This window comes from Ceratotherium simum, chromosome 6, assembly GCF_057802395.1.
Source record: "Ceratotherium simum simum isolate JZ-2026a chromosome 6, ASM5780239v1, whole genome shotgun sequence".
Classification (NCBI taxonomy): Eukaryota; Metazoa; Chordata; class Mammalia; order Perissodactyla; family Rhinocerotidae; genus Ceratotherium; species Ceratotherium simum.
Window position 1 is genome coordinate 62,506,918 of NC_141905.1, and position 27,678 is coordinate 62,534,595.

Here is a 27,678-nt window from a genome sequence, read left to right on the forward strand (position 1 = left end):
CCTCGAAAAGAAGTGATCCCTCAAGGAACATGGTATTGCCCCACCTGACTTTGATAGGAGTGACCTGGGGAATTACGGGGTCGTCCGCTCAGGCTCTCAAAACGGACGCCGCCCCCTTTCCAGCAAATCGTAGCTTTCCTCCCCATAATGCCCAGCAGCCACTGCCAAGCCGCGCACTGCAACCGAACTCTACCTAACTCCACCTCTCCAACCGCCCAGCATATTTTCTCATTTTTGATTGGCTTTCTTAACTGTCACTCAGAGAGTTCTCATAGCTGTTGGTTGTCCCCTACCTACCCTTTTCTTTCCCTTGTAATCTCGCCTCTTTAGGCACTGCCCGCCTCCCGAAGCCAAGATCCTTTCTTCGATTGGATAACTGGAATGCCACTTTTCACGGTGCAAAGCTATGATTTGCTGTGCGTGCAGGGCTCGCGCAGTTACCAGGCAGCGGGCTAGACTGAGGCTAGTTACCACGTCAGTGAGCTGACAGGGAAGGTAGCCGGCTCCACCGCCCGTTCCGGCCGACTCTTCCCGGCCGACTGTGCGGTGCTTGACTTCGGCCTCAACTTCCAGGAAACGGGCTCCTTCCCTTCTCCCATCTGCCACCAGAGCCGGGAGAGCCGCTCGGAGGCGCCTTCGGGGCCCGGGCTGGACATGAGCTGCGGCTGCCGGTCCTGGGACTAGGCCCCGCCATTTTGGATCCGCTGACAGGTCAGCGAAGTCTCTTAGAGTGCCAGTGTCGTGAAGGCTGCCCTAACATCGCGATAGGGAATAAGGGGAGGAGGGCCCTTAAGTTGGACGAGCCGGGGTGGGTTAAGCACGCAGGGGCAGGAATAAGACGAGGGAGAGGGTGTTGTGGGAGGAAACCGGGAGCGTGCAGGGGGTAAAGGTCAGGCCACTGCCGCAGGAGGGGCGACTTCAGCTCTGACTTCAAATCCCTTACGAGTGCCCGAATCCTTCTTCCTGTGTTCCCAGGCTTAACCTAGCCTGCAGCTCCTCTGTTCCGGAGCTTTCTGCGTCCTAACGAGCCCAGTCCTCAAAATCTGAAAGCAAGCCTAAAGAGCATTGTATCTACTGTTCAGGGTTGATTTTTAGAGCTTACACATGAGACTCTGCAGATTCTGTACAGCATCCGCTTCTGTATGACTGCCTCATTAATACAACTGAACTGCTTCATTAATACTGGATGATGAGTTAGTGCAACCTAGACTCAGGTAGTGAGGAGAGGTGTGGAAGGATTGAGGCGAGCAGTGTGGGGACCTGGGCTATGACAAGGCTTTCCTCTTATAGGGCGGTTCATTTACCAGTCTGGGTCTGTATGTAAACACTGGATTTATGTTCTGAGCCTGTTTCTTCCTTTACACAATATTACAGATATTCTCTTTTGGTGTATGTTTTCAGTTGGTATCTTCCCCTTAGGTCTTCTCTTCACTTGGCCTAAGAAGATGAGGTTCAATCACAAGGAAGCCACTTTATTATGACGTATTTGGCCAAGAGCAGAGAGGGATTTGAATACCGGGGAGGTTTGGTACTGTTGGCCTATTATTTTTAGTGGGTAAAAAGAGTGATGAGAGATGTTCAGCCAATTTAGAACTGATGGGGTCAGGACAGCAGAGAGAATGATGGTACATAACCTCAAAGAGTGTAGTTTATGGCACTGTGATGACCTTTGATAAATGGCTGTATTGTAAAGCTATACAAGTCCCCCAAAGGTAAAGAGTGCCTTTAGAAATGAGGAATAGGGGCCGGCCCTGTGGCTTAGCAGTTAAGTGCGTGCGCTCTGCTACTGGCGGCCTGGGTTCAGATCCCGGGCGCCCACCGACGCACCGCTTCTCCGGCCATGCTGAGGCCGTGTCCCACGTACAGCAACTAGAAGGATGTGCAACCATGACATACAACTATCTATTGGGGCTTTGGGGGGGAAAAAAATAAAAGGAGGATTGGCAATAGATGTTGGCTCAGAGCCGGTCTTCCTCAGCAAAAAGAGGAGGATTAGCATGGATGTTAGCTCAGGGCTGATCTTCCTCACAAAAATAAAAAAAGAAATGAGGAATAGGGTAGATAGTGTTTTTAAATGCATAAGATAAAAATTTGTATACCTTTAATTCAGGTACACAAGGCACTCCTCTGGGCCCTGTGGCGGTTACAAAAGGAAAGGTCTGTTTTGAGATTGCTCAGTTTATGCACTCCTTAAGAGCAGTAGCATGTGTGTGCACTGGCCTCGTTAGAGCATATAGTAGGGATAAAGCAGCATCAACCTAATGCCTTTCAGCATGTAGTGGACACTCAGTAAATGTTATCTGTGCCTAGGATTAGCTTTAGTATGTGATTCTGACTTGTGGCCTAGTTCTGGCCCTGGCAATGAGGACCTTTGCATGATGAGGTAGTAACAAGGAGGATCAGAACCTCATTGTGTTAGAAGGGAAAACTATCTAGGATCTAGAGTGACTAAACTCAGTTTCTTCCTGTCTAATGCCCTCTGCCCTCCTGAAATTCTGTGTATGTGTGTGTTGGTGAATATAGTATTTATTGTTTGTATTTATTGATTTAAAATAAGTGGGAGGGAAATGGTACAGGAAACTATTTGCATTTTAATTTGCTGATCTAAGTTGCATAATTTCCAAAAAAGTAGTTGGAAGTGGCTAATGAAATGACATAGTCAGACCAGGAAGTATCCATGTTGGGCCTGCCTTGCTCATCTGGGTGGATAAGCCCTGTTCAGTTGATATGCTTTGCATGATAAGCAATCTAGTCTTTGGATAGATAGTGTGACCAATCCAGCATCTTTTCAGTTGGACCTGGAGGTGACTCAGGCATCAAAGATTTTCCCTTTCTTTACTAAAAAGTCATTTTCTAAATAGGAATAGTTCCTCACCCCCAGCTACCACCCCAAATCAGAAAATTTGTTCAAGAATTGTATTTGAGCTTCTTTTGAAAGGTGGCTGTAGACAGACAGTACATTCTACTCTTGACAGTGATGTTCCTTGGCACAGTGGGAACTCAGGTAGACGCATCTCCTCATGAGTAGCTGGGCACCAATCCCAGTTGAACTCGCAGTTCTCAGAGTTCCACTACTATTTCACTTCCCTGTGTTCCAGAAGGCAGGATGATTGCCACTTTTAGATAATAACTGCATTGATAGGGTACTTATATTGGCTAGTTTGGGCAGCTAGAGAGGAAAAAGACACAGCTTTTGCTTTTGAGGAAACCCACTGTATTTATACAGTACTCACTGGAAGGATCACCTTAGCCTTTGTATGCCACTTCTGTTGATTGATCACAGTCTGTCCCTATGGTTCAGTGTGACTAGTTAGAATGATTCTGCTTTTGGGGTAATGGTGAAATTAAGTAGAAGCGAGAAGGAGAGGTTCAGTTTACCCGCAGGCTGGAAGAGTTGTGTAAATGTAATTGGTAGCTGTTTAGCTTTTATTGTTCCTCTTTTTCTATATTTCAGTATGTTCAACAACAGTTGTTTAATTAAATGAAAATATAATAGAGAGTTGTGGTGATTTGCAGCCCCAACTATAGTGGAAGTGATCATGGAAGTAATGATTTGTTGCTATCATATAAACCAGGATTAACAAGCTCAAATTGCCTGAGTATCGTGCAGGTAATGTAAATGAGTGAAGTGAGCCAGGTGGGAATGTATTAGGATGTATTGGGGCTCTAATGTACTGGAATGTGGGCATGGTATGATTAGTCTTTTTTTTTTTTTTTTAAAGATTTTATTTATTTATTTTTTTTCCCCCAAAGCCCCAGTAGATAGTTGTATGTCATAGCTGCACATCCTTCTAGTTGCTGCATGTGGGACGCGGCCTCAGCATGGCCGGAGAAGCGGTGCGTAGGTGCTCACCCGGGATCCGAACCCGGGCCGCCAGCAGCGGAGCACGCGCATTCAACCGCTAAGCCACGGGGCCGGCCCTGATTAGTCTTATTTTTCAGGAGAAACTGGAAATTCAGATCACTGTGTTGTTGTTGTTTACATTTTGACGCTCTTCATCCATTTCTTTCCTCATCTCTGGGAACTACCAGTCTGTTCTCTGTATCTATGAGCTTGTTGAGTTGTGTTGTGTTTTTTTTTGGATTCCACGTATAAGAGAGATCATATGCTGTTTGTCTTTCTGTGTCTGATTTATTTCACTTAGTATAATATCCTCAAAGTCCATCCAGGGCCGGCCCCGTGGCTTAGCGGTTAAGTGTGTGTGCTCCGCTGCTGGCGGCCCCCGGGTTCCGATCCCGGGCGTGCACCAACGCACTGCTTCTCCCGCCATGCTGAGGCCGCGTCCCACATACAGCAGCTAGAAGGATGTGCAGCTATGACATACAACTATCTACTGGGGCTTTGGGGGAAAAATAAATAAATAAATAAAATTAAAAAGAAAAAAGTCCATCCATGTTGTTGCAAATGGCAAGATTTCATTCTTTTTTATTGCTGAATAATATTCTGTTGTATACATATACCATGATTTCTTCATCCATTCATCTATTGATGGACACTTAGGTTGTTTCCATATCTTGGCTATTATAAATAATGCTGTAATGAACATGGGGGTGCATATATCATTTCGAGTTAATGTTTTCATTTTCTTCAGATAAATACCTAAAAGTAGAATTGCTGGATCATGTGGTGGTTCTATTCTTAATTTTTTGAGGAACCTCTATACTGTTTTCCATAGTGGCTGCACCAATCTACATTCCTACCAACAGTGCACAAGGGTTCCCTTTTCTCTACATCCTATCCAACATTTGTTATTTCTTGTCTTTCTGATAATAGCCATTCTAACAGGTGTGAGGTGATATGTCATTGTGGTTTTAATTTACGTTTCCCTGGTGATTAATGATGTTGAGTATCTTTTCATGTACCTGTTGGCCATCTGTATGTTTTTTTTGGAAAAATGTCTATTCAGATCTTCTGCCCATTTTTTAATTGGATTATTGTAGGTGTTTTTGCTGTTGAGTTGTATGAGTTCTTTATATATGTTGGATATATTAGCCCCTTATCAGATATATGATTTGCAGATATTTTCTTGATACAGTAGGTTGCCTTTTCATTTTGTTGATGGTTTCCTTTGTTGTGCAGAAGCTTGTTAGTGTGATGTAGTCCCACTTATTATTTTTGCTTTCGTTGAGATCATTGTGTTTTAAACTGTTGGCAACTAGTTACATTTTTTTTTTTAAAACCTTTTACAGGTGGAACAAAATATGTCTGTGGACTGGATTTTGCCCCATGACAGTAGATGATGATGCCTAATATACATGATGGGCAGGCCTTATGAGACTTAATCACTGTAGTTCTCTGTGTATAATCACACAGACTAACTTTTTATCTTTGTCCTACTCTGCCAGCTGTCACCCTTATACCTTAGGTGCCCTGAGTGGTTAAAAGATGAGTGAGAGAGGGAAGCCTTATTTTGTTTTTGTTTTTCATCTCCAAGCTGGCAGAAAGGACATCTTTGGACACATCTCAGTGGACACATCTCACCTTGCATATAGTTCTTAGGATAGGCTCAGAGTCTCTACAGAGGGAGGAGGTGCCACAGCATAGCTGAGGTACACTGGTCACCTGATTATCGGGTTTGGGAGGATTTTCCAGTCGTGCCCTCTCAGGGCACCAACTTTTTTCCTGGTCTGACTTTCTCTTACCTCCACCCTTTGTGTAAATTTCTTGAGTCCAGTAAGTTGTTTATTTGTTCAGTAATTCTTGTCAGTTCTTTCAATAAAGCTCAGAACTGTGCTGTGGTCCTTGGTCAGCTCTGGAAATCTTGTAAGCTTTCCATCTTTAGTGCTTCTGTGTTCCAGAGATTGAGTGAAGATAAACCTTAGAAGGGCCAGTTGAGGGTCATTCACCTCCCTGGTACCTTCTACCCTCTCAGAAAGCCCATCAGAGTTTTCTTGGTTTGCACAGCTCTGTACTAGACACCAAAGCACCAAGAAAAAGAAAAAAATAAACTGAGTCTTTACCTTTGGAGAATCTAATTTCTAATTGGATAAGGACAACTTTTAAAAGCAATTAGAAAAAATAACTTAAACAGTGGTGTACTAATAACAGCTATTTAGAACCAAAGAAAATAAGACATATATCCTACACATATATGAAGAATTGACATTTACATAAAGAATTATATATTTCACAGAAGAAATGTGAACATGCAAATAGCACATGAGATTTCAGGAAGATAGATGTGAGAACATCTATGTGTTTTGGCTTGTGGGTAAATGTGGGTTCTTTTTGTCTGTAGGGTGGCCTGTATGGAAGGTTTGTAACTTCTGGTAGAGAAACAAATATGGGATGCGCAAAGAAGTTTTGCCTGCATGGCTTAGAGTCCTTGTCTTCTATGAAGTCATTTTTCTTACAAGAGGTGGATGTGAACTGCCCTGCTGTTGAAGGGTCAGTCTTGATGTTAGTTCATTCATTTATTCATTTGTTCATTCAGTATTTATTTATCATTTTTCTTAGTATGTGTCAGACACTGGGGATAAAAAGGTGAATAAATCATAGTCTATACCTGAGATTCTCATAGACTCATGGGAGAGACAGACTAAATGTGTTTTTTGTTTTTTTTTTTGCGAGGAAGATCAGCACTGAGCTAACATCTGATGCCAATCCTTCTCTTTTTTTGCTGAGGAAAATTGGCCCTGAGCTAACATCCGTGCCCATCTTCCTCTACTTTATATGGGACGCCGCCACAGCATGGCTCTACCAGCAGTGTGTCGGTGCACGCCCGGGATCCGAGCCGGTGAACCCTGAGCCGCCACAGTGGAGCGCAAGCACTTAACTGCTTGCGCCACTGGGCCGGCCCCAGACTAAATGTGTTTAAATAGACCTACGTACAGTGTTATGGGGTGACAAAAAAGGAGTACTAATACTCTCTGGGGGAGTGGGTTAGCGAGGGAAGACTTCATAGAATAGGCATTATAATAACAGCTAACATATTTTGGGTTTTAATATCCCTGCTACTGTGCTAGGTGCTTTATAGGCTTTTTGTTTAGACCTCACAACAAACGGATGAGGAGATATTATCTCCATTTTGCAATGGAGGACTGTAAATTGGCGCTTGGAGATGCTAAGAAACTTGGCTAAGATATATAGGTAGTAACAGTCAGGACTGGAGCTGAGGTCTGTCTTGACTCTGAAGCTTGTTCTTATAATTGCTGTGGTATTCTGACTCTCATTGACTTTTGGATAGAATGAAGGTTTACCAGGTGGATGCGAGTGGGAACAAATATTCAAAACAGAAAGGGAACAGCACGTGCAAAGGCAAAGAGACAGCAAAGCCCATGACTTTAAAAAGAGAGAAATTTAAAAAATTAGACTATTGGTGGAGAGCATGATGCAATCTATACAGAAACTGATAAATAATAATATACACCTGATATTACACAATGTTATAAACCATTATGACCTCAATAAAATCACTGAAACAAAAAGAAACTTAAAAAAAAAAAAGGAACTTTTTTTTTTTTTAATTTTATTTATTTATTTATTTATTTCCCCAAAGCCCCAGTAGATAGTTGTATGTCATAGCTGCACATCCTTCTAGTTGCTGTATGTGGGACGCGGCCTCAGCATGGCCGGAGAAGCGGTGTGTCGGTGCGCGCCCGGGATCCGAACCCCGGCCGCCAGCAGCGGAGCGCACTCACTTAACCGCTAAGCCACGGGGCCGGCCCAAAAAAAGGAACTTTTGATAGTCTATTTTATACATACAAAGAATAAAGATACATATATGGGGCATCAGTGTCTCCCACCCAGTTTAAAAACAGAATATCACCAAAACTGAGGGCACATGTATGCCTTTCCTTGTTAGTCATCTCCCCTTCCTCCTGCCTCTATTCTAAATTTTTTGTGAGTTTCCCTGAGGTATAGTTTTAGCAGTGGAATTGCTGAGATATAGGATATGAAGTTCTTCAACTTTGCAAGGTAATGCCAAACAAACGTCTTTAATTTTAACATTGTTTAATTTACCTTTTTTTTTTAATGGATTGTGCTTTTTGTTTCCTGTTTAGGTGCTTCTTCCCTATGCTGAGATTATAAAAATATTTCATATATTCTAAACGTTTTCAAGTTTTGCTTTTTCACATTTAAGTCTTTACTTCATTTGAAATAGAATTTTTGGTATTTCATGAAGTAAGGATCCAATTTATTATTTCTGTTTTTCTCCTGCTTTTGTTTAGATCTGGAGGGAGTTGCCAGTTGATATAGTGACTCCTTCTCTTTGGATCCTCTTGGGGTGAGTAACTGGGATGCTGCAAAGCGCCAGGGGAATACTATAGACCTAGTTTTAAACAGACAGACAGTGCTTTCAAAGGATATACATTGCTCAGAGTCTCTGGGCCAGTGGCTTATCTGGCTGGGGATGTTAGTTGGTGTGTATTTGGTTATTCCTTCTCATGTTGTTTCTGATACAAGATAAACCTTAAGTTCTTTTCTGCCATACTTATATGAGGTCTCTGCAGGCTTTTGTGACCTTGTGACAAGAGGTTCTAGGCCATTGGCTACCAAGCAGCAAGTAGTTCATCAGAGCTTCCTATTTGAAGATGAATGACAGATTTCCCTAGGTGAGGAGACAAAATGCTCAGAGGCCTAGAGGGAGATTAGGCAACTCTGCATAGTCCTTGAAAATAATTCCTCTTCATTCCCTAGGTGTTTCTTTTTTACTAAGAAAAGAAGCTTAAGACAATGATTTTTTGCCTATATCGTTGCTATCTTAGCAATTTGTTAGCTTTTGATGCCTAATGAATTTTGATCAAATTGATTACTTCAAGTGGAATCCCAGTTCAGAATTTATCTCCTCTAAGAAGCCTTCCAAATAGCGTGTAGATCCTGTTAGATCTCAGTCCCATTGGCACTCTTCTTTGCAATTTGTAATATAGTGTTGTTGTTTACTTGTTTCTATGTTGTTTTTGGTATGGGTGTTTTCTCTTATTCTCTTCATTCTTTGAAAGAGAAGTTAAGTATTCTTAATTTTATAGTGTCCCTTTTCAGGCCCCCAAAACATTTTTTACAATGATAGGTATTCAGTATATGTACCGAATAATGACTATATGTTGAAGGCCCTCCATGATATGCCCCCTAGTTGCTTTTCTAGCTTGACCTCCTATTATTCCCCTAGCAATATTGTTCCAGCCAGTCTGAAATAATCATGATCCCCTAAATGCATACTGAGTTTTCCCACCTATAAGGCTTTTCTCTTGCCATTCTCTCCTTATATTTTTGACTTTACTGTAAAAAATCCTGTCTTTCAGTTGCCTTTCTATGGCCTTCTGCCAGAAGTAATTTTCTTTGTTTCACTACTATGACACTGTGTCACTCATGTATTGGAGGTATATATGGGTTTGTGTGTATATTTTTATGTGTTTTATCTAATCTAGATTATAAATTCCTTGTAGGTGGATAGGAACAATTCTGTTTGACTGTGCCTAGCATTTTGCTTAGCATGTGCTGAGTAATGTCTAATTGACTGAAGTAAATGTTAATTAACTTTGATTGCTGCTCTTAATCATTTACACATGGAATAATACAACTACTTTTCTAAGAACCTATTCATTTTTTTAAAATCAGTTAATTAAATTTAGAAAAAAAGGAATGGATAATATATGTATGTGACCCAAAATTCAAAAGGCACAAAAGAATATACAGAGAAAAGTAAGTCTTCCTCTCACCCCTGTTTCCCAGTTCCCCATCCCTTTCCCTGGAGGCAACCTCTGTTAGCAGTTTCTTAAAAGTCCTTCCAGAGATCTGGAGCATATCCATCTTGCTTAAATAATTTAAGGAAGGAGGGATACTAGAGATTTTATCTTTTCTCTTCTGATACTTTAAATTGTTTTCAAATTTGTTTATCTTTCTTCTATTTCTTAGTTCTCCTCCTCCTCAGAAGAGAACACTGTTGTATATTCTCATCTTTGAATCATCTCAAGAGAGAACATTGTTGTGTGCACCTAGAGCATTTGGAAAGCAGATAGTCTTCTGAGACTAACCTAGTTGTTTCTTTAAATTGTCATTAAAATAAGTGTTGTCATATGTTGGATTCCCTTGTGGACTGGGGAGGTGTTATGGGTCTGGACAAAATTTGTACCATGTTTTTTTCCTTTGTCATAGTGGTTTTCATACCTTTCATTTTCTGGGGCCCTGTGTTGTGCAAAATATGCAAATGGAGCTACTTGCAGGGTGCACTTTTTTTCTCTATATCTCTGGCTCAGTGTTTTTTTAGACCCCACTAAATTCTATAAATGCCTCAAGGGGAGAAATTATATTCCATCTCTTTCATCATTAATGTTTAATTACTATATTGATAGTATAGTAATACATTTTCCTTGTAAAAAATTAAAACATTATAGATAAGGCTAAAGTATCCTCTGATTTCACAGTACCTTCTCTGGAGTTAACTATGGTTATTAAGTTTGGGGTACATCTGCCCAGACCTTTTATTCTGTGTTTACGTATCTATATATATACCTGTACAAAATATGTTAAGTACACTTAACAACATGGGATGACTCACAAACGTAATGTTTCAAAGGAAAAGGGCAAATTGCAGATGAATACATACAATATGATATTAGTTATATAACATATAAAAATATGCAAAATAATACTATATACTGTTTAAAGATACATATCGATGAAGTAAAAGTATAAAGCAACGTGAAAGTTTAATAAACATCAGGTTTAGAATATTGGGACCTATAGCTGAAAAGAGGAGGATAGGATTGGAGGGGCACACAGAGACTTCAGTTGTACTATTCTTTTTTTTTTTTTAATTTTTTTCCCCCTTTTCTCCCCAAAGCCTAGATTGTTGTATGTCATAGTTGCACATCCTTCTAGTTGCTGTATGTGGAACGCCACCTCAGCATGGCCCGACAAGCGGTGCATTGGTGCGCGCCCGGATCCGAACCCGGGCCTCCAGTAGTGGAGCGCGTGCACTTAACCGCTAAGCCACGGGGCCGGCCCCCTCAGTTGTACTATTCTTAATCTAGATACTGGCTGTTGTATTACTCTATATCTTACTATATGTTAAATATTGCATAATTTGAAAAACAATCTAATATTTTGTGTAGGGTAGGTTTATTGGTTGGTTTTTTAATATTTATTTATTTATTTTGTGTGTGTGTGTGTGCGCGCGAGGAAGATCAGTCCTGAGCTAACATCCATGCCAATCCTCCTCTTTTTGCTGAGGAAGACTGGCCCTGAGCTAACATCCGTGCCAATCTTCCTCCACTTTATATGGGACGCCGCCACAGCATGGCCTGACAAGCAGTGCATGGGTGCGCACCCAGGATCTGAACCCGGGCCGTCAGCAGCAGAGCGCACACACTTAACCGCTACGCCACGGGGCCAGCCCCTGTTGGTTGGTTTTTACATAAATGGTAACATATAGTCATATACTACATTTTTTTTCATTCCACAATATGTCTGAGAGCTCTTTCCGTATCTTATTTGCTTTGAATCCTTAGCACTCTGAAAGATGCATTATGCATAGTAGGTGCTTAATAAGTAAATATTTCTGGAATTCCTTCTTCCCTTACTCTGATAGCCTTACTGTTTTAACTTTCCTTGAACCTGATCTAAATGTTTATGTAACTGTATGTATGCCCCCCTTTCCTTTTCTGTTTTTTAAAATTTTGTCTTTCTGGGAAGGGTTTCTAAGTAATGGAAAGGGTTAAGTTTGGTTTTACATCCTCCTAGGGTTTTCTCTCTGCCAAGAAGAAATTCTGTTTTTTTCATATTTTTACCTGGGGAGAGAATTAAATATCCTTTCGAAGTGCTGTTTGAGGCAGCAAAGAAAATCCTGTGGTAGTTCAGTTGGGAGCACTTAAAATACTAAAGTAGTTTTTCAGCTTCACTTCAGATATTCATATAGAAATAGCTTTAAAAAGAGTGTACCTTTCAGTCTGCTTATTAGAGATTTCCTGCTATAAGCAAGTGAACTTGACTTTTCAGAACTTTTCAAAGGTTGTATCACTGTGCCGCTGTGCAGTATTTTGGAGCTGACTTGGCAAAATGGATGCAGTCTACAAGTTGACATTGTAGCTGTGGTTCCAAACCAAGGCTGTTTTTCTAACAGTCTTCCTTCTTTTCTTTTAACTTGAACCTTCATTATTACTTTATTGAGTGGATAAAAAAGAACAAAAGAAAGTTCTGAAATATTTCTTTTTGTGTATGTGTGTGAGGAAGATCACCCCTGAGCTAACATCCATGCCAATCCTCCTCTTTTTGCTGAGGAAGATTGGTCCTGGGCTAACATCTGTGCCTATCTTCCTCCACTTTATATGGGACGCCGCCACAACATGGCCTGACAAGCGGTGCATCGGTGCCCGCCCAGGATCCGAACCTGGGCCACCAGCAGTGGAGCGCAGGCACTTAATCACTACCCCACGGGGCCAGCCCTGAAATATTTCTTTAACAAACTAGCAACACAGATGTATCTGCATATCTGAAGGCTTCATAGGAGAGATTTTGAGGATAATTGACTTGGAAGAATTTGACATGCTTGCTAGAGATTGTTGAGGTGCTTTTGAGAAATTTTCTGGACTGATGCTTTTTGAGTTGTCTCTTGAACTTCCGGAGACCTCTAGGAGAGCCAGGTAGTTGGATTCATAATATAAGATGGACTTCATCCCATCTTAGTATTACAGGTGGGAAATCTTGGTACTGAAAATTTACATCATAATTCTAACCTTACCCGGTACTGATTTAAGCATGGCTATGTTCTGGGTAACCAAATATTAACTAGACTTTTCTTGTAACTTTTTTGGTAGATTTGCCAGGATGGTGGATAAGAGTATTTACATCATTCAAGGGGAGATTAACATTGTGGTTGGGGCCATCAAACGAAATGCCCGATGGAGCACCCATACTCCACTGGTAAGTGGGGAATGGCGGATAACTTGGTCACTGAATTGTTGTAGGGGATCTGATGCATGGTTAAAGAGTAATCAATTTCCTAGTAATAATGAAAATAGTAGGAATTCAGAGTTGTTCTTGTTATCAAGGACCCTTCTGTTTTATTCCAACTAGCATCAAATTTACAGGCTGCCTTTTTTTTTCTGGGACCCAAAAGATACTGTTCTTCCTCTAGCTACTTTTTTTTTTTTTTTGTGAGGAAGATCAGCCCTGAGCTAACATCCATGCTAATCCTCCTCTTTTTGCTGAGGAAGACCGGCTCTGAGCTAACATCTATTGCCAATCTTCCTTTTTTTCCCCCAAAGCCCCAGTAGATAGTTGTATGTCATAGTTGCACATCCTTCTAGTTGCTTTATGTGGGATGCGGCCTCAGCATGGCCGGAGAAGCAGTGCGTCGGTGCGTGCCCGGGATCCAAACCCAGGCCGACAGTAGCGGCGCACGCACACTTAACCGCTAAGCCATGGGGCCGGCCCTCTCTAGCTACTTTTTTAAACAACTTAAGCTAGTACTTGGGACCTCTTTAATATACCTAAAAATGTCAGAAATATTCCTTATTTTCTAATTCCCTAGAGCAGTAATTAGCTATAAAATTAAATTAGTTTAGTTATTGATACGTGGAGTATGACTTGGTGATGTTACTCCTTGGGAGTTCAGCAAAGGTCCATACATAGAGCAAGCCACATCTTGCCAATCAGATGAGTAAGAAACTTACCTGTTGTAAAGCTGGCTTTCTTTGTTGCATATGTATGTTCAAGGATAATTTTTGTACAGTTGTATAAAACAATTTTTGGCACAATTGTAAAAACAAGTTTAGAAATTTCCAATTTGGTGTTTGGGAATTTCTCATGTTTATTTATAAAAATGGATTGTTTTAGAAGTGAAAGTGGAGTCAGGAATGTCTTTGAAATGAATATGTGTGATTATATAATGAGTGTGAAGAAGGAGAAGAGATAGAATAATACACGTCTTAGTCTGTTTGGGATGCTGTAGCAAAATACCACAGGCTGGGTGTCTTATAAACAACAGAAATTTATTTCTCACAATTCCAGAGGTTGGAAGTCCGAGATCAGGATGCCAGCATGGTCGAGTGAGGGCCCTCTTCTGGGTCTCAGACTTCTCATTGTATCCTCACATGGCTGAAGGGGCAAGGGAGCTCTCTTGGGCCTCTTTTATAAGGGCATTAATTCCATTCGTTAGGGTTCTGCCCTCATGACCTAATCGCCCACCTTCTAAAGGCCCCACCTCCTAGTACCATCACATTGGGCGTTAAGATTTCAACATATAAGTTTTGAGGGGACAAAAACATTCAGACTATAGCATATATAAAGGACCTGGCAATCTGTGGTAGCTTGAGTGCTGTGGTCATGGTGTAGATTAGTACTTCAGGATTTACTGTTTTAGTAAGCCCAGAGGACCTCTGTGAATTAAGAGATTAAGGAATTGGAAAAACAAACCATGGCTAACTTTCTTTTCCTCAGAAGGAAAATCTACTGGATTTCCTGGTTGGATTCAGAGAGAGAGCTCTTGATCTGTTCTTTACTTTCTTTTTCCTCTTTGTCCCAGTAATGACTTTTTTTAAACTTACGTGTTACAGGATGAAGAACGGGATCCTCTGCTGCATAGTTTCAGTCATCTAAAGGAGGTTTTAAACAATATAACAGGTAAGTCCCTACCTCTAGGTAGGATTACTTATCCTGGTAAAACAACATGTGTTTGATTTTTGCAGGGATGGACAAACTTTTTCTGTAAACGACTGTATAGTAAATATTTTAGGCTTTGCAGGCCATAGCAACTGTGCAACTACTCAACTTTGCCATTGTAGCTCAAAAGCAGACATAGCTAATACTTAGATGAATGAGCGATAAATAGAATTTTCTTTAAAAAAACAGACTGCAAGCCACCTTTGGCCCATGAGTATAGTTTGCCCCTGGTATACTGTATTGCTGATCCTTTCCCTAGAGTTCCCAGTAGGGTGTCCCACTTTAGTGGGGAATCAGCATTCATACAATTATAAGCTTCCTTCATTGTTTATTTATTATTATTATTATTTTTTATAATTTTATTTATTTATTTTTTTCCCCCAAAGCCCCAGTAGATGGTTGTATGTCATAGCTGCACATCCTTCTAGTTGCTGTATGTGGGACGCAGCCTCAGCATGGCCGGAGAAGTGGTGCGTTGGTGCGCGCCCGGGATCCGAACCTGGGCTGCCAAGCAGCGGAGCGCGCGCACTTAACTGCTAAGCCACGGGGCTGGCCCTGGCTTTGTTTTAACTACTTTCTTTGTCTACCTCATGCTTGCCATGAGGTAGGAAGTTGGTGGCACAAGTGAAGCTTTTAGTACTTGCAATAAAACCCTTCTCTTACAGAAAGTCATTGTCGCCTTTAGGGCCTTAGCCCTCTGGAATGAAGATCTATCAATCTTCATGCGTTCCCAGAATCTTTTGCCCCTTTTTTCTGCCCCTGTTTTTCTAATCGTAATAACTTGATGTAATATTCATATGTTTAGAATTTTCAAAGCTGCTTTCATGTATATTACCTTATTGAACTTTTATACAACCCTGTGAGGGAGGCATGGCAGGTATTGTTTCCTTTTTATGAATAAAGTTGAAGCCCAGAGACATTTTAAGTGATTTAGCTGAGGTCACACTGATCCTAGGAGGTGGAGTCAAAACTAGAATTCTGGCCCCTGACACCTGGTTTAATGCTCTGTTCTTCATTGCTTCTCTTCATACAATTAGAAGAGAATTTACACAGGAAGTGCCTTATATTATGTATAGATATGTGTCAGGGGAGAAGGCAAGTCTCAGCACCTTTGGGTTTTTCAAGGGGGAGATACAGACTGAAAGGGAAAGCCTCAGAGCTGTGTTCCTCTGTTGACTGTAAAGAGTTTTTGCAGTGTATATCCTGGAATGCTTTTAGCTAGTAACATATTTAAGACCACAATTGAAATAGTTTTTAGGCTTCTGCAAATTAAATAAACAATAAACAAATAAATTTCCTTCTTTCCTGAGAAATGTAAGAGAATATCTGGAGAAAAGTTCCTTTTTACTTTTCTAATTATGGGCTGAAGTTATCTAAAGGTTCCCTACATGTTTTCTTTAAAGGAGCAAATTTCACTCAATTGAAGTGTTGGAAATGTTAGCCAAGAAGGATCAAGTATAGAGGAGGTGTTTGTGATTGTTAGCTAGTTAGCAAGGCTAATGCTGCAACTAGGTGGGATGTTCTTGTTTTATGGCGTGCACTGGAAGTGACTTGGCTGCTTTAGAGAGTTGGCGGCTTGCACAGATTTTTTTTTTCTTTTTACTTTACAGATAAAGCTTACATATCTCAGTTAGAAAGAAAATGTAGTGAGTAGATATTTACAATTCTTTTTGGTGGGCCAGAGTTCAGAGTACTATCTTTCTAAGAGATGTTAAAAGGATTAAACAAGTGAATATATTTGGAAAGATTTGGCAAACATTTTATACACAGTGAGGGATTGTTGTTATAAGTGATTGGGAATACCCTAAAATGGCTGAGATCAGACTGGAGTAGCCTTGTAGGCCTTTTCGGCACTCTCTAGACCTTGAGGAGCTGAGGTGGTATTGCTATCCTCACAGAGCCACATTTCCTGCTTGCTGTCCAGTCCATATCCCACACTTGTTTTCTCCATCCTGATATCTCCTGAAACTTCAGCTCAGAGACCATATGTGCTAAGTGGTGCAGTCCAAGACTTGGGGTCTCTAGACTATCCAAGAGCTACCAAAGTTGAGTCTGCTGCCTAATTTTCTTATATCCTTGGGTTAGGACTCCAGATTATCTGCTGCTTAAAACTAATAAAACCAGAATGTTCTGAGGAGCCAGTTCTGTCAGTGGTACTAGGAACATAGCTAGGCATTGCTGAGCTTTCACCTGAGGCGAGGAAGAAAGTGGTAGTATTTTCCAGGGGCCAACAGCTATGGCAGATGTTGAAATAGTATCTGCCAAGGTTGCCCCATAGTTCTTGGGTTTTACCATATTATCTTCATGAGAAAATGATAGAGTAGACCCAAAATAGAGCATTTCATGGTCTTTTGATTGGTTCTGACCCCCCACACAGTGCTGGCTTCCAGGAGCAGGTTTATGGGTCAGCTGCCCCTGTGGTCCTGGACTCTGCAATCCATGACCAATTTCTTGTTTCTTTTACTGAAATAAACAGATTTTTCTGATTGGCAGTGTCAGGAGGACTGCTTTCTTGGAAGCCTGTTAATGGTAGGAGGCTGGGAAGGGGTTTTGAACTTGGAGAGAGAAACTGAAGGGACTGCCCATGCTATATGACTGGGAATGGTGTACCACTTAGATTGGAGGAGGCATGGCAGGAATTCTAGGACTTCCACTCAGTTTAACTCATGAAACTGGCTTGGGCTTGGTCTCTTTTTACAAAGGCTTTCTATTTGCATTTTTCTAAATTATCTGCTGGCTTGGTTGGTTATGAATATCACTGTTGGAAATGGGTGGTTCGTTGGACATTGTCAGTAAACCAAAATGATTTTTTTTGTTTTCTTGTGAACAATCAGAGGATCTTTAAAGCACTACATACTCCTCCAGGAATATTATCTGAGCGTTGCGAAGGGAATAAGTCTATTGTCTCTAGTGAGGTTGGCCAAGTTTATACCAGTTATTCTCATAGGTATGTGTCTTGGACCACGTTTGCAGTCAGTATTTGCCCAGACTGCATAATGCCTGCATGTTCTATAGCATTTAAAGTAATAGAATATTCTAATACCACATCTTAAGAGAGGGTTGCACTTAGAAGATATGGGGTGCCTAAGAGCAAAGTTTGCATATTGCTACTTTGGATAAAGCCTTAGCTCACCACTGCTGAGACTTGAGTGCTGCTCCTCATTTGGTCTTTAAGTTCTCTTAGGAATCATTTTAGGAGGTTATTCTGAATGAGTTAAAGCAGATATTTGGTTGCCAGAGGCTGGGAGGGGGCATGGGGAGTGACTGCTAATAGGTACAGGGTTTCTTTTTGGAGTGATGAAGATATTCTGGAATTAGATAGTAATGATAGTTGTACAACTTTGTGAATATACTAAAAAACATTGAATTTTACACTTTAAAAGGGTGAATTTTATGGCTTGTGAATTATATCTTAATTTTTAAAAATGGAATGTAGGCTCGAAAAGTGATGGAATTTGCCAGTTATTTCTCTGGGCTCAGAGCTCTGGAGGGAAGCCTCTGACTGTAGCTGCTGCTGTGCTTTGAACCCATTGCCCAGCAAAGGCAGCATAAGACTCTGTTCAGCCTCCTGGCCCAGTTTGTCCTTTTATGTCTCTCTCATTAACTCAAGGAAGCACATGGCTTTTATATTTAAATTTATTCAAGCTGTAATCTTTGACATTTGAGTTAGCTTTTAGTACAGTTTTGCATTTATAGTAATATATATTATGTATTTTCTCTATCCCCAAAGAATCCGTTTTAATCTTTTCCGGATGCAAATTTCAGGCTGTCTTGTCCCATCTCCCCTCTCTTGCTCTGTTTCCCCTCCCCCCACGGAGTGTGTTTGATCAGGTGTGGCAGGAATATCCACTGTCAAGCTGCGCCCTTTATATTAGTCAATATTATCCTTCTCCCCCCTCCCTGTCTGTCTGCCCCTTTGGGCTTTCCCAGTTGATTTATAATTTTGGAATTCTCATCGGAGTCTGTAATACAGTTTGTTCATTATTTAACCAAAACCTGTTTAATGAGCAGAGAGAGGCAATGTAAATGTTAGGCATGTTGCAGTGATGTACCTTTGTGCTTCTCAAAGCGGGTGGGTAGTTAACTCTGTGCTGCCTGCAGGGCTGGGGTGTCCTGGCCTTAGGGGCAGAAGGACCACTGCCTCTTCCTTACATCTGCCTAAGCCTTGCCATGGATTTAGATTCCAAAGATGCATTTCCTTTTATCCTTCTAGTGATCTTATGAGGGCTTTTGCATACTGGAGTTATCTTCAGTCTCACAGCTAGATCGTGTGGTAAGATCTGTGGCGTTGGATAGGGGGATGGAAGGCAAAGTGAAATATCGGGATACTTGATACTGCTCTTGCTTTTAGGTCTGAAGAGAGTAGACAGTTGAGAAGAGTCCTTCTAGTTGACATGATCTGTGGTCTTCAATCTCTTTGTTTCCAGACTAGACAAGTTCTTGCAAGCCTTAGTACCCTGTATGCAGTATAGCTTCATGGAAAGGGCTGTAGTTAGTTGTGATTTGTGATGTTTGGCTGTGGTCATTTGCCTCCAGATTTAGGTTGCCTTTGTCCTTGGTCTTTAACCTTAGATCATTATAAAGAGATTCTTTTCCAGAAAATTTTTAGTTTAAAGCAGAGAGAGAGGAACAGGCTAAAAGTATCATAACCTGAATCTTCTCTTAAGGGATCACCTCTTAATGACTTTTCAAGCCTTCCTGGCCAGAGCTTGAGGAAGACTTCTTAGTGGTATGTGTGTCAGGGGTGGTGGTGGTGGGGTAGTGAGTTTGCCTTTGGAGATTTAACCCCAGCATCTTTTAATTCTGAGGACCTATGAGGATTGGGGGTATTCAGCATAGACTAAGGTGGTCTTGAGGCCCAGTGTAAGCACCTGTATTAACTATGGAACTATTCTAGTTTCTTGGACCTTTTGGGATTCCCCGAAATTTGGATTCCTTCTGGGCCTGGCTTATTGAATTGCTTCTAACCAATATTTCTTGAATATTTGCTATGTGCTAGGCATTTTGTTTAGGCACTTAGGCATTGGGTCTATAATCATTAACAAACACTCAGACTTCCTGCCCTCGTAGCCACTGGTTTTATAAGACTGGCGGCTCTAGCTGACTATTCCAAGGCTAACCTTTGTGGCCTCTACTCTATGCCGTAGGGTTCCCCATCAGGCATGGAATGGATGATGGTGAATGGGAGCAATCTGTTGTCATCTTTTCTTATTCCCGCTCTTTCCCCTGCTAACAAACAAGCAAAGAAATAAACAAAAATTATAGCTTATACACTTGCTTATTTGGCTTTTTCATGTAAAGCTGTTCTGGCCAGAGTTCAGATATTCCCAAAGACATTGGTGGGTTGCATAGAGTAACTCTGAGGGATAGGATATTTCTTTACTGAGCTTACCTGGACAGCAGGATATGGTGGGCTTGAGTTTAAGAAGGAGAAGCAGGTGCCTGGAGAAAGTGGATATATCAGGAGTTTATTTAAATATAGTTTATCCTGGACAAACACACCTGTAGGGTACTGTCTGTCTTAAGCTTTGTGAATTCAGAGTCTGAGTTAGGAGGCTTGAATCTATGTAACCTCCAGAGGTTTGTAGAGAATGTTTAAACAGAGTCTGGAAGCCAACCTGGGAGGAACTATGACTTAACACCTATCTGGCCTAGGCCCCTTAGAAACAGCCTTCTAGGTAGAAGCAAAACTGTTCAAGGATGCCTCATACCTCAGGTTTAATCTGTTTCAGATGGAAGATGGGGAGGTGTAGGGAAAAGAAATTTTAGTGGTCACTGTCAGGAAAAATATTGAGTAAGTGTACATTATTTGAAAAAAAATTTTGCTAGATATGGCTTCTCCCATATTGATTAAATGCATACTTCCATTTTTTCTATAGGGGCCTGTAGTTTGGGGAGTAGAAGAGTAAGCAATATATCACTATTAATCAGCATGAGAAGAAGGTTGAGTGAGTCATTAGCTTTGTCCCACTTGGAATTGAGCTTGTGAATTGTTCAAGGCCTGACTAAGTAGACACTAAAAGAACCAAGTATGATAAAATTTGGCAGACAAATTCATGTAATGGGCTGAGTGTTAGAAGCAGCAAAGTTGGGCACACTTATATAAGTATCTATTTCCTGTGCCCTTTTTGATTTTCTTGTTCCATAATAGAATATAAGACTATATTAGTTTGGAGATTATTGAGCAACACATTAGGATGTGGCTTGAATTTGAGTCAGACTGACTTTGGCATCTTAGAATTATGGTAACTTGAGTGGCCTCAGACTTGTGGGCATTTCAGCACAGTTAGAGAAAATAAAGGTACTGTGATATTTTTTTCCCTGGGGAATATTCATATAATAAAGTGGCTCCAAGAGGCCTATATTTTGATGACTTTACTTTGTCGTTTCTTTTTAGTGGGGCCTTCCCCAAATGATCCGAGCCCTCTTCACTTGACACTTCTAAACCAAGAAGTTCTTCCAAACATTTGTTTGTCCTCGAGATTAGAAAATGAAGACTTTCTTGAGAAGAAGCATCTCTGCAAGTCTGGCTTCTTATGTGTCCAGCTCTCACTTTTTCTCTTGCTAATATTCAAACACACTTACCCATCAGAACTAGTCTGCTGGCACATTTTCAACTACATGTATCTGAAAGGGAGTTTTGAAAAAACGGGCATTCTTTTTTTGTGTGTGTGTGTGTGTGTGTGTGTAAGATCAGCCCTGAGCTAACATCCATGCTAATCCTCCTCTTTTTGCTGAGGAAGACTGGCCCTGAGCTAACATCTATTGCCAATCCTCTTCCTTTTTTCCCCCCAAAGCCTCAGTAGATAGTTGTGTGTCATAGTTGCACATCCTTCCAGTTGCTGTATGTGGGACGCAGCCTCAGCATGGCCGGAGAAGAGGTGCGTTGGTGCGTGCCTGGGATCCGAACCCAGGCCGCTAGTAGCGGAGCTCGCGCACTTAACCGCTAAGCCATGGGGCCAACCCAAAAGGGGTATTCTCAATAGCTTGGCTCTCAAAAGCAAAGGCAAAGAAACTTACTTTCTAGTGTAGGTTAGGGGACAGTGTGGTCTGGGAAGGGTGTCAAAGTTTCTGATATTGTTCTCATTGCCATTGTCCTCTTTAGCACAGCCATCTCTTGAGGCCTGAAATTACTCTCTGGGTATGTGCCCAATTTGCCGTGACAGCAGTCAGATGAGTAAAAAGAGAGAAAGCCAGCTGCTGCTTTGTTTTTAACAAGGAGGAAGGCAAAGTCTCTTTCTTCTTTTCCACCCACTCAAACTCAGGGAAAGTGCCAAGAAGGTTTCAGAAGAAGCCAAATGTTTGAAATTCAATGTGCAGTTTTGATTAAAGGAGATAGTAAAGAGTTATTTGTCTCACCATTGCCCCTTCTAACCTCCTCTCTATGCTCATAGATGCTTAATTGGTCATCCCAATTTCTAAAGTGATATTGGATATGTTTATGGAAAGGGTGAATGCGTTTGTCTTTCTCCTGGCACCCATTAGAACATAGAGCTGGGTATAGAGCAAAATGGAGATTAGATCATTTCAACTCAGATCACCTCACTAAGAAACGATGGTAGATGGAGAACAGTGACCACCTTAAGCACTCAGTTTTGCTTCTGGAAACCAGGAGATAAGATGCTCCTTACCAGTTTTGAGGCCTTTGTTTCTTTATTTTGGTCTTTGGAAATCCTGAAGGACTTAGATGGACAAGCACTCCTGGCTGCCTGTTGGCTGGCTTCTCATTTCATGCCTCTTCTATAACACCAGCCTTCTGTTGCCACTGTAGGTTGAGTTGTGAAGGGCTGACACATGTGCACACATCACAACTGACCTTTCCTTGTTCCACGCTTGTTGAGCGATTACTTGCCCACTTGTGGAACTCACATTATTGCCTTGGGTTTCTGGCCCAGTGTGAAGTTGGGCCATCCAGGAAGTGGCCTGATAGACTGTACATCAGAGGGCAATAAATTGGCATTTGATTTGGTGGAAAGGCAGGGCCAGATGTAGTGTGGGAGCAAGGGTTTTTCTGCAGTCAGGCATGCAGCTTGCTTCCAGGTGTCCTGGAAAGCAGCTTGGGAACTGGAGGCTGAGGGTAGCTGGGGACATTAATTGGGGAGGAAAAGAATCAAAAGAACTTCAGTGTTATCTGTGATGGGCCCTGAATTGGGAAAAATCCTCTAAAAAGTAGAGGGACAAATGAAATTTCCCTGACACTGGTAGGAATTTTCCCACTGATTATTTTTCCTTTTCAAGTAAAGTGAGTTATTAATTGGCAGAAAAAATAGAAAACTTGGGAGACTCTTGACAAGGGGTTGCAGGGGCTGGCCCGGTGGCGCAGTGGTTAAGTGCATGCGTTCCACTGCAGCGGCCCGGGGTTCGCAGGTTCGGAACATGTACCAATGCAGCGCTGTCAAGCCATGCTGTGGCGACCTCCCATTTAAAGTGGAGGAAGATGGGCACGGATGTTAGCCCAGGGCCAATCCTCAGCAAAAAGGAGGAGGATTGGCATTGGATGTTAGCTCATGGCTGATCTTCCTCACTGAAAAAAAAAAAAAAAAAAAACCCAAAAAAACAAGGGGTTGCAGAATAAGAAAGTCTCATTCCACATGAGCTTTTTCATGAAGGTTCATTCTTCTCTTTGGACAAACAACAGTTTTAAGAAAACTGGCTCCAAATTGATAATAAAGTGAGAGCTAAGATATTATTATGACTGCCCTACCATGGGCTAGAGTGGTATCTTTCAGACTGCAGTTTGCATTCCATTAGTGGATTGTCATATCATTTTAAAGGGTCACGTAGCATCTTTTCCTCAATTTTTTATTATGAAAAATTTCGAGCATACCAAAAATTGAAATAATACCACAGTGACCACCCACATCCCACACTCAAGAGTCAGAATTATTAACATTTAGCCTTATTTGTTTTATCCATGTATATTTCTATTATTTTTTTCATAAGCTGTTTGAAAATAAGTTGCAGACATGTTGACATTTCACCCTTGAATACTTCAGCAAGCGTCCTAAATAAGGACATTCTCCTACATAATCACAGTACCATTATCACACCTAAGAAGCGTAACAATAATTTACCAATACTAGCTAATATCCAGTCCATATTAAAATTTTCTCATTTGTCCCCAGACTGCCTTTCATAACTGTAGCTGGTTTTACATACCAAAATTCAAGCAAAATTCTCATTTCATTAGGTAGTTACATTTCTTTAGACTTTTAAAGTCTAATACAGTTTACCCTTGTTGTTCCTCTTGGCATTGACTTTTGAAGAGATCAGGCCATTTATCTTTAGAATGTTTTACATTCTGGGCTTGTCTGTGTCCTTGTGGTGTTATTTAATTTGTTTCTCTATCCCATGTATTTCTTGTATTCTAGAAGTTAGGATTAAAGGCTTACTTCGATTCAGGTTAAACATTTTTGGCAAGAATACTCTGAAGGTGATACTGTGTACTTCATATTATATCACCACAGCAGGCACATACTGTCAGGTTGTCCCACTATTGGTGGTGTTAAGATTACTAGCTTCTGGTGGATACTGCCATATCTCCTCATTTAAAAATCAATTTATTTTTCTCTTTGCAATTAGTGAGTAATCTGCGAAGTAATAATTTGGCACTTTGTGAATATCCTGTTCTCTAATATCCTTTTACCTAGTGATCATCCACTGACGATTTTTTGCCAGAATCATTTATTTCACTGGAGGTTACAGAATGATGATTTTCTAATTCTGTCATTTTTTCCACATTTATTAGCTGGCATTCTCCGTAAAGAGTAGCTTTCCTTCGTAAACTCTAGGATGGACCATAGTTTCTCCTAGGAAGGCAAGGAAAATGCTTAATTCTTTCCCTTTAATTGCCAATTTTCAAAGTAAAGAGTTAGTGTTAATAAAGACCGCAAATGGTGGCAAATGAGGGGTTTTCCCCCTTTTTCTGGGCCTGTGAGTTTTTATTTATTCAATGTTTTACAATTAATTACATTTATGATTATTTTTGGTATTCAAATCATTCCAAGTTTGGCCAGTGAGAGCTCCTTCAAACTAGTTCCTTTGTTCCTTTGATATGATCCCTTTGAACACTTCCTTGCTTTCTGGTACAAGCTATAGGCACTAAGGGAGAAAAAAAAAGGAATATAATAGAAGGTATCAGTGCATCACACATAATAAGGATAAGTATTGTTTCGGGAAACTTTTGTTTCAGTTAGAAACATGTATATGTTCTGGGTTGTAGTGTAAACTATATTTCTTTGTATAAGTCATGGTCAAAAAAGTTTGAAAGCCTTGTGATCTACTTCTGTTCTAGCAGTTGTTTGAATTTATCTCTCTGCAGTATTATTTCTTGGGCAAGGAGTCAAGAGGATGTTGAGTCAGAGTGCCTTTTCCACCATATTCTTGGCATTCTGTAAAGGTCTCTGAAGTGCCTTAGCCCCCTTGACCTTTGGGAACTAGTGTATTATTACATATGGGTTTCATCCCTATCAACTTTGGTTTCAGTAAAGCAGTCCTTCCTTCCTTCCTTCCCTCCTTCCCTCCATCCTGATTTCCTCAATTCCTCCCTTCCTCTCTTCTTCCCTTCCTTTCTCTACGTTACATATTATTTTCTTTTTTTCCCCAGTTTTATTGTCATAATTGACGTATAACATTGCTTAAGTCTAAGGTGTACAATGTGATGATTTGATACATGTATATATTGTGAAATGATTACCACAATAAGGTTAGTTAACACAGCCAGTCACCTCACATAATTACAATTTGTGTGTCTGTGTGTGTTTGTGATGAGAACATTTAAGATCTACTTTCTTAGTAATTTTCAAGTATATAAAACATTATCGTTAACTATAGTCACCACGCTATATATTAGATCTATAGAACTTATTCATCTCAAAACTGGAAGTTTATAGCCTTTGACTGACATCTCCCCATTTCCCCACCACCCAGCCCCTTGGCAACCACTATTCTATTCTCTGTTTCTGTGAATTCGGCTTTTTTCAGATTCCACATGTAAGTCAGATCATTATTATTTATCTTTCTCTGTCTGACTTATTCAATTAGCATAATGTCGTCAAGTTCCATCCATGTTGTTGCAAATGGTAGGATTTCCTTCTTTTTTATGTCTGAAGCAGTTCTGTTTATCTGGTTGTTTTTCTCTGGAGGAATCAGCTTTTGCAAGGCAGAGATTGAGACCATTTGAGTCATAATAATCCTGGAGAATGTTAGAATAAGTATTCTTCCCCAAGGAAATAAGGATTGTGGATGTAATATTTTTTTTTAATTAATTAATTAAATTTTTTTTTTAAATTTTTTGTTTATTGCAGTAACATTGGTTTATAACATTGTAAAAATTTCAGGTGTACATCATTGTACTTCTATTTCTGCATAGATTACATCATGTTCACCACCAAAATACTAATTACAACCCATCACCACACACATGTACTGAATTATCCCTTTCACCCTCCTCCCTCCCCCCTTCCCCTCTGGTAACCACCGATCCAATCTCTGTCCCTATGTGTTTGTTTATTGTTGTTATTATCTACTACTTAATGAAGGAAATCATGCGGTATTTGACCTTCTCCCTCTGACTTATTTCACTTTGCATTATACCCTCAGTGTCCATCCATGATGTCACAAATGGCTGGATTTCATCGTTTCTTATGGCTGAGTAGTATTCCATTGTGTATATATACCACAGCTTCTTTATCCATTCGTCCCTTGATGGGCACTTAGGTTGCTTCCAAGTCTTGGCTATTGTGAATAACGCTGCAATGAACACATAGGTGCATGTACCTTTACAAATTGGTGTTTTCAAGTTCTTTGGGTAAATACCCAGCAGTGGGATGGCTGGATCATATGGTAGTTCTATCCTTGATTTTTTGAGGAATCTCCATACTGTTTTCCATAGTGGCTGCACCAGTTTGCACTCCCACCAGCAGTGTATGAGAGTTCCCTTCTCTCCACATCCTCTCCAACACATGTTGTTTCCTGTCTTGTTAATTATAGCCATTCTGACGGGCGTCAGGTGATATCTCATTGTAGTTTTGATTTGCATTTCCCTGATAGTTAATGATTTTGAACGTCTTTTCATGTGTCTGTTGGCCATCTGTATATCTTCTTTGGAGAAATGTCTGTTCAGGTCCTTTGCCCATTTTTTAATTGGGTTGGTAGTTTTTTGTTGGTAAGATGCATGAGTTCTTTATATATTTTGGAGATTAAGCCCTTATCAGAAGTATGGTTTGCAAATATCTTCTCCCAATTGTTAGGTTGTCTTTTCGTTTTGTTGATGGTTTCCTTTGCTGTGCAGAAGCTTTTTAGTTTGATGTAGTCCCATTTGTTTATTTTTTCTATTGTTTCTCTTGCCCGGTCAGACGTGGTGTTTGAGAAGATGTTGCTAAGACTGATGTCAAAGAGCGTACTGCCTATGTTTTCTTCTAGAAGTTTCACAGTTTCAGGTCTTACATTGAGTCTTTAATCCATTTGGAGTTAATTTTTGTGTATGGTGTAAGGTAAGGGTCTACTTTCATTTTTTGCATATGGCTATCCAGTTTTCCCAACACCATTTGTTGAAGAGACTTTCTTTTCCCCATTGTATGTTCTTGGCTCCTTTGTCAAAGATTAGCTGTCCATAGATGTGTGGGTTTATTTCTGGGCTTTCGATTCTATTCCATTGATCTGTGTGTCTGTTTTTGTGCCAGTACCATGCTGTTTTGGTTACTACAGCTTTGTAGTATATTTTGAAATCAGGGAGTGTGATACCTCCAGCTTTGTTCTTTTTCTCAGGATTCCTTTAGCTATTCGGGTCTTTTGTTGTTCCATATAAATTTTAGGATTCTTTGTTCTATTTCTGTGAAAAATGTTGTTGGAACTTTGATAGGGATTGCATTGAATCTATAGATGGCTTTAGGAAGTATGGACATCTTAACTATGTTAATTCTTCCAATCCAAGAGCACGGAATATCTTTCCATTTCTTTGTGTCTTCTTCAATTTCTTTCAGAAATGTTTTATAGTTTTCGTGTACAGATCTTTCCCCTCTTTGGTTAAGTTTATTCCTAGGTATTTTATTCTTTTTGTTGCAATTGTAAATGGG

At 40.5% G+C, this 27,678-nt stretch overlaps 1 protein-coding gene across 8 annotated transcripts in view; it reads left to right on the plus strand.

Annotated features, from left to right (window-relative positions):
* Window positions 1–456: 456 nt before the first annotated feature.
* Window positions 457–27,678, plus strand: part of GBF1 (golgi brefeldin A resistant guanine nucleotide exchange factor 1) — a 118,559-nt gene continuing 91,337 nt past the window's right edge. For 5 of the 8 annotated variants that reach the window (XM_014785684.2, XM_004428000.3, XM_087432508.1 and 2 more), the window contains exons 1-3: window positions 457–711; window positions 12,757–12,862; window positions 14,497–14,563. In XM_014785684.2, the coding sequence (XP_014641170.1) occupies window positions 12,767–12,862; window positions 14,497–14,563 (163 nt within the window). In that variant the 5' untranslated portion in view covers window positions 457–711; window positions 12,757–12,766. Of the gene's footprint in view, window positions 712–8,172; window positions 8,229–11,238; window positions 11,365–12,756; window positions 12,863–14,496; window positions 14,564–27,678 lie in introns of those variants that run through there. The other 3 variants (XM_087432506.1, XM_087432505.1, XM_087432510.1) reach the window with 3 other exon arrangements.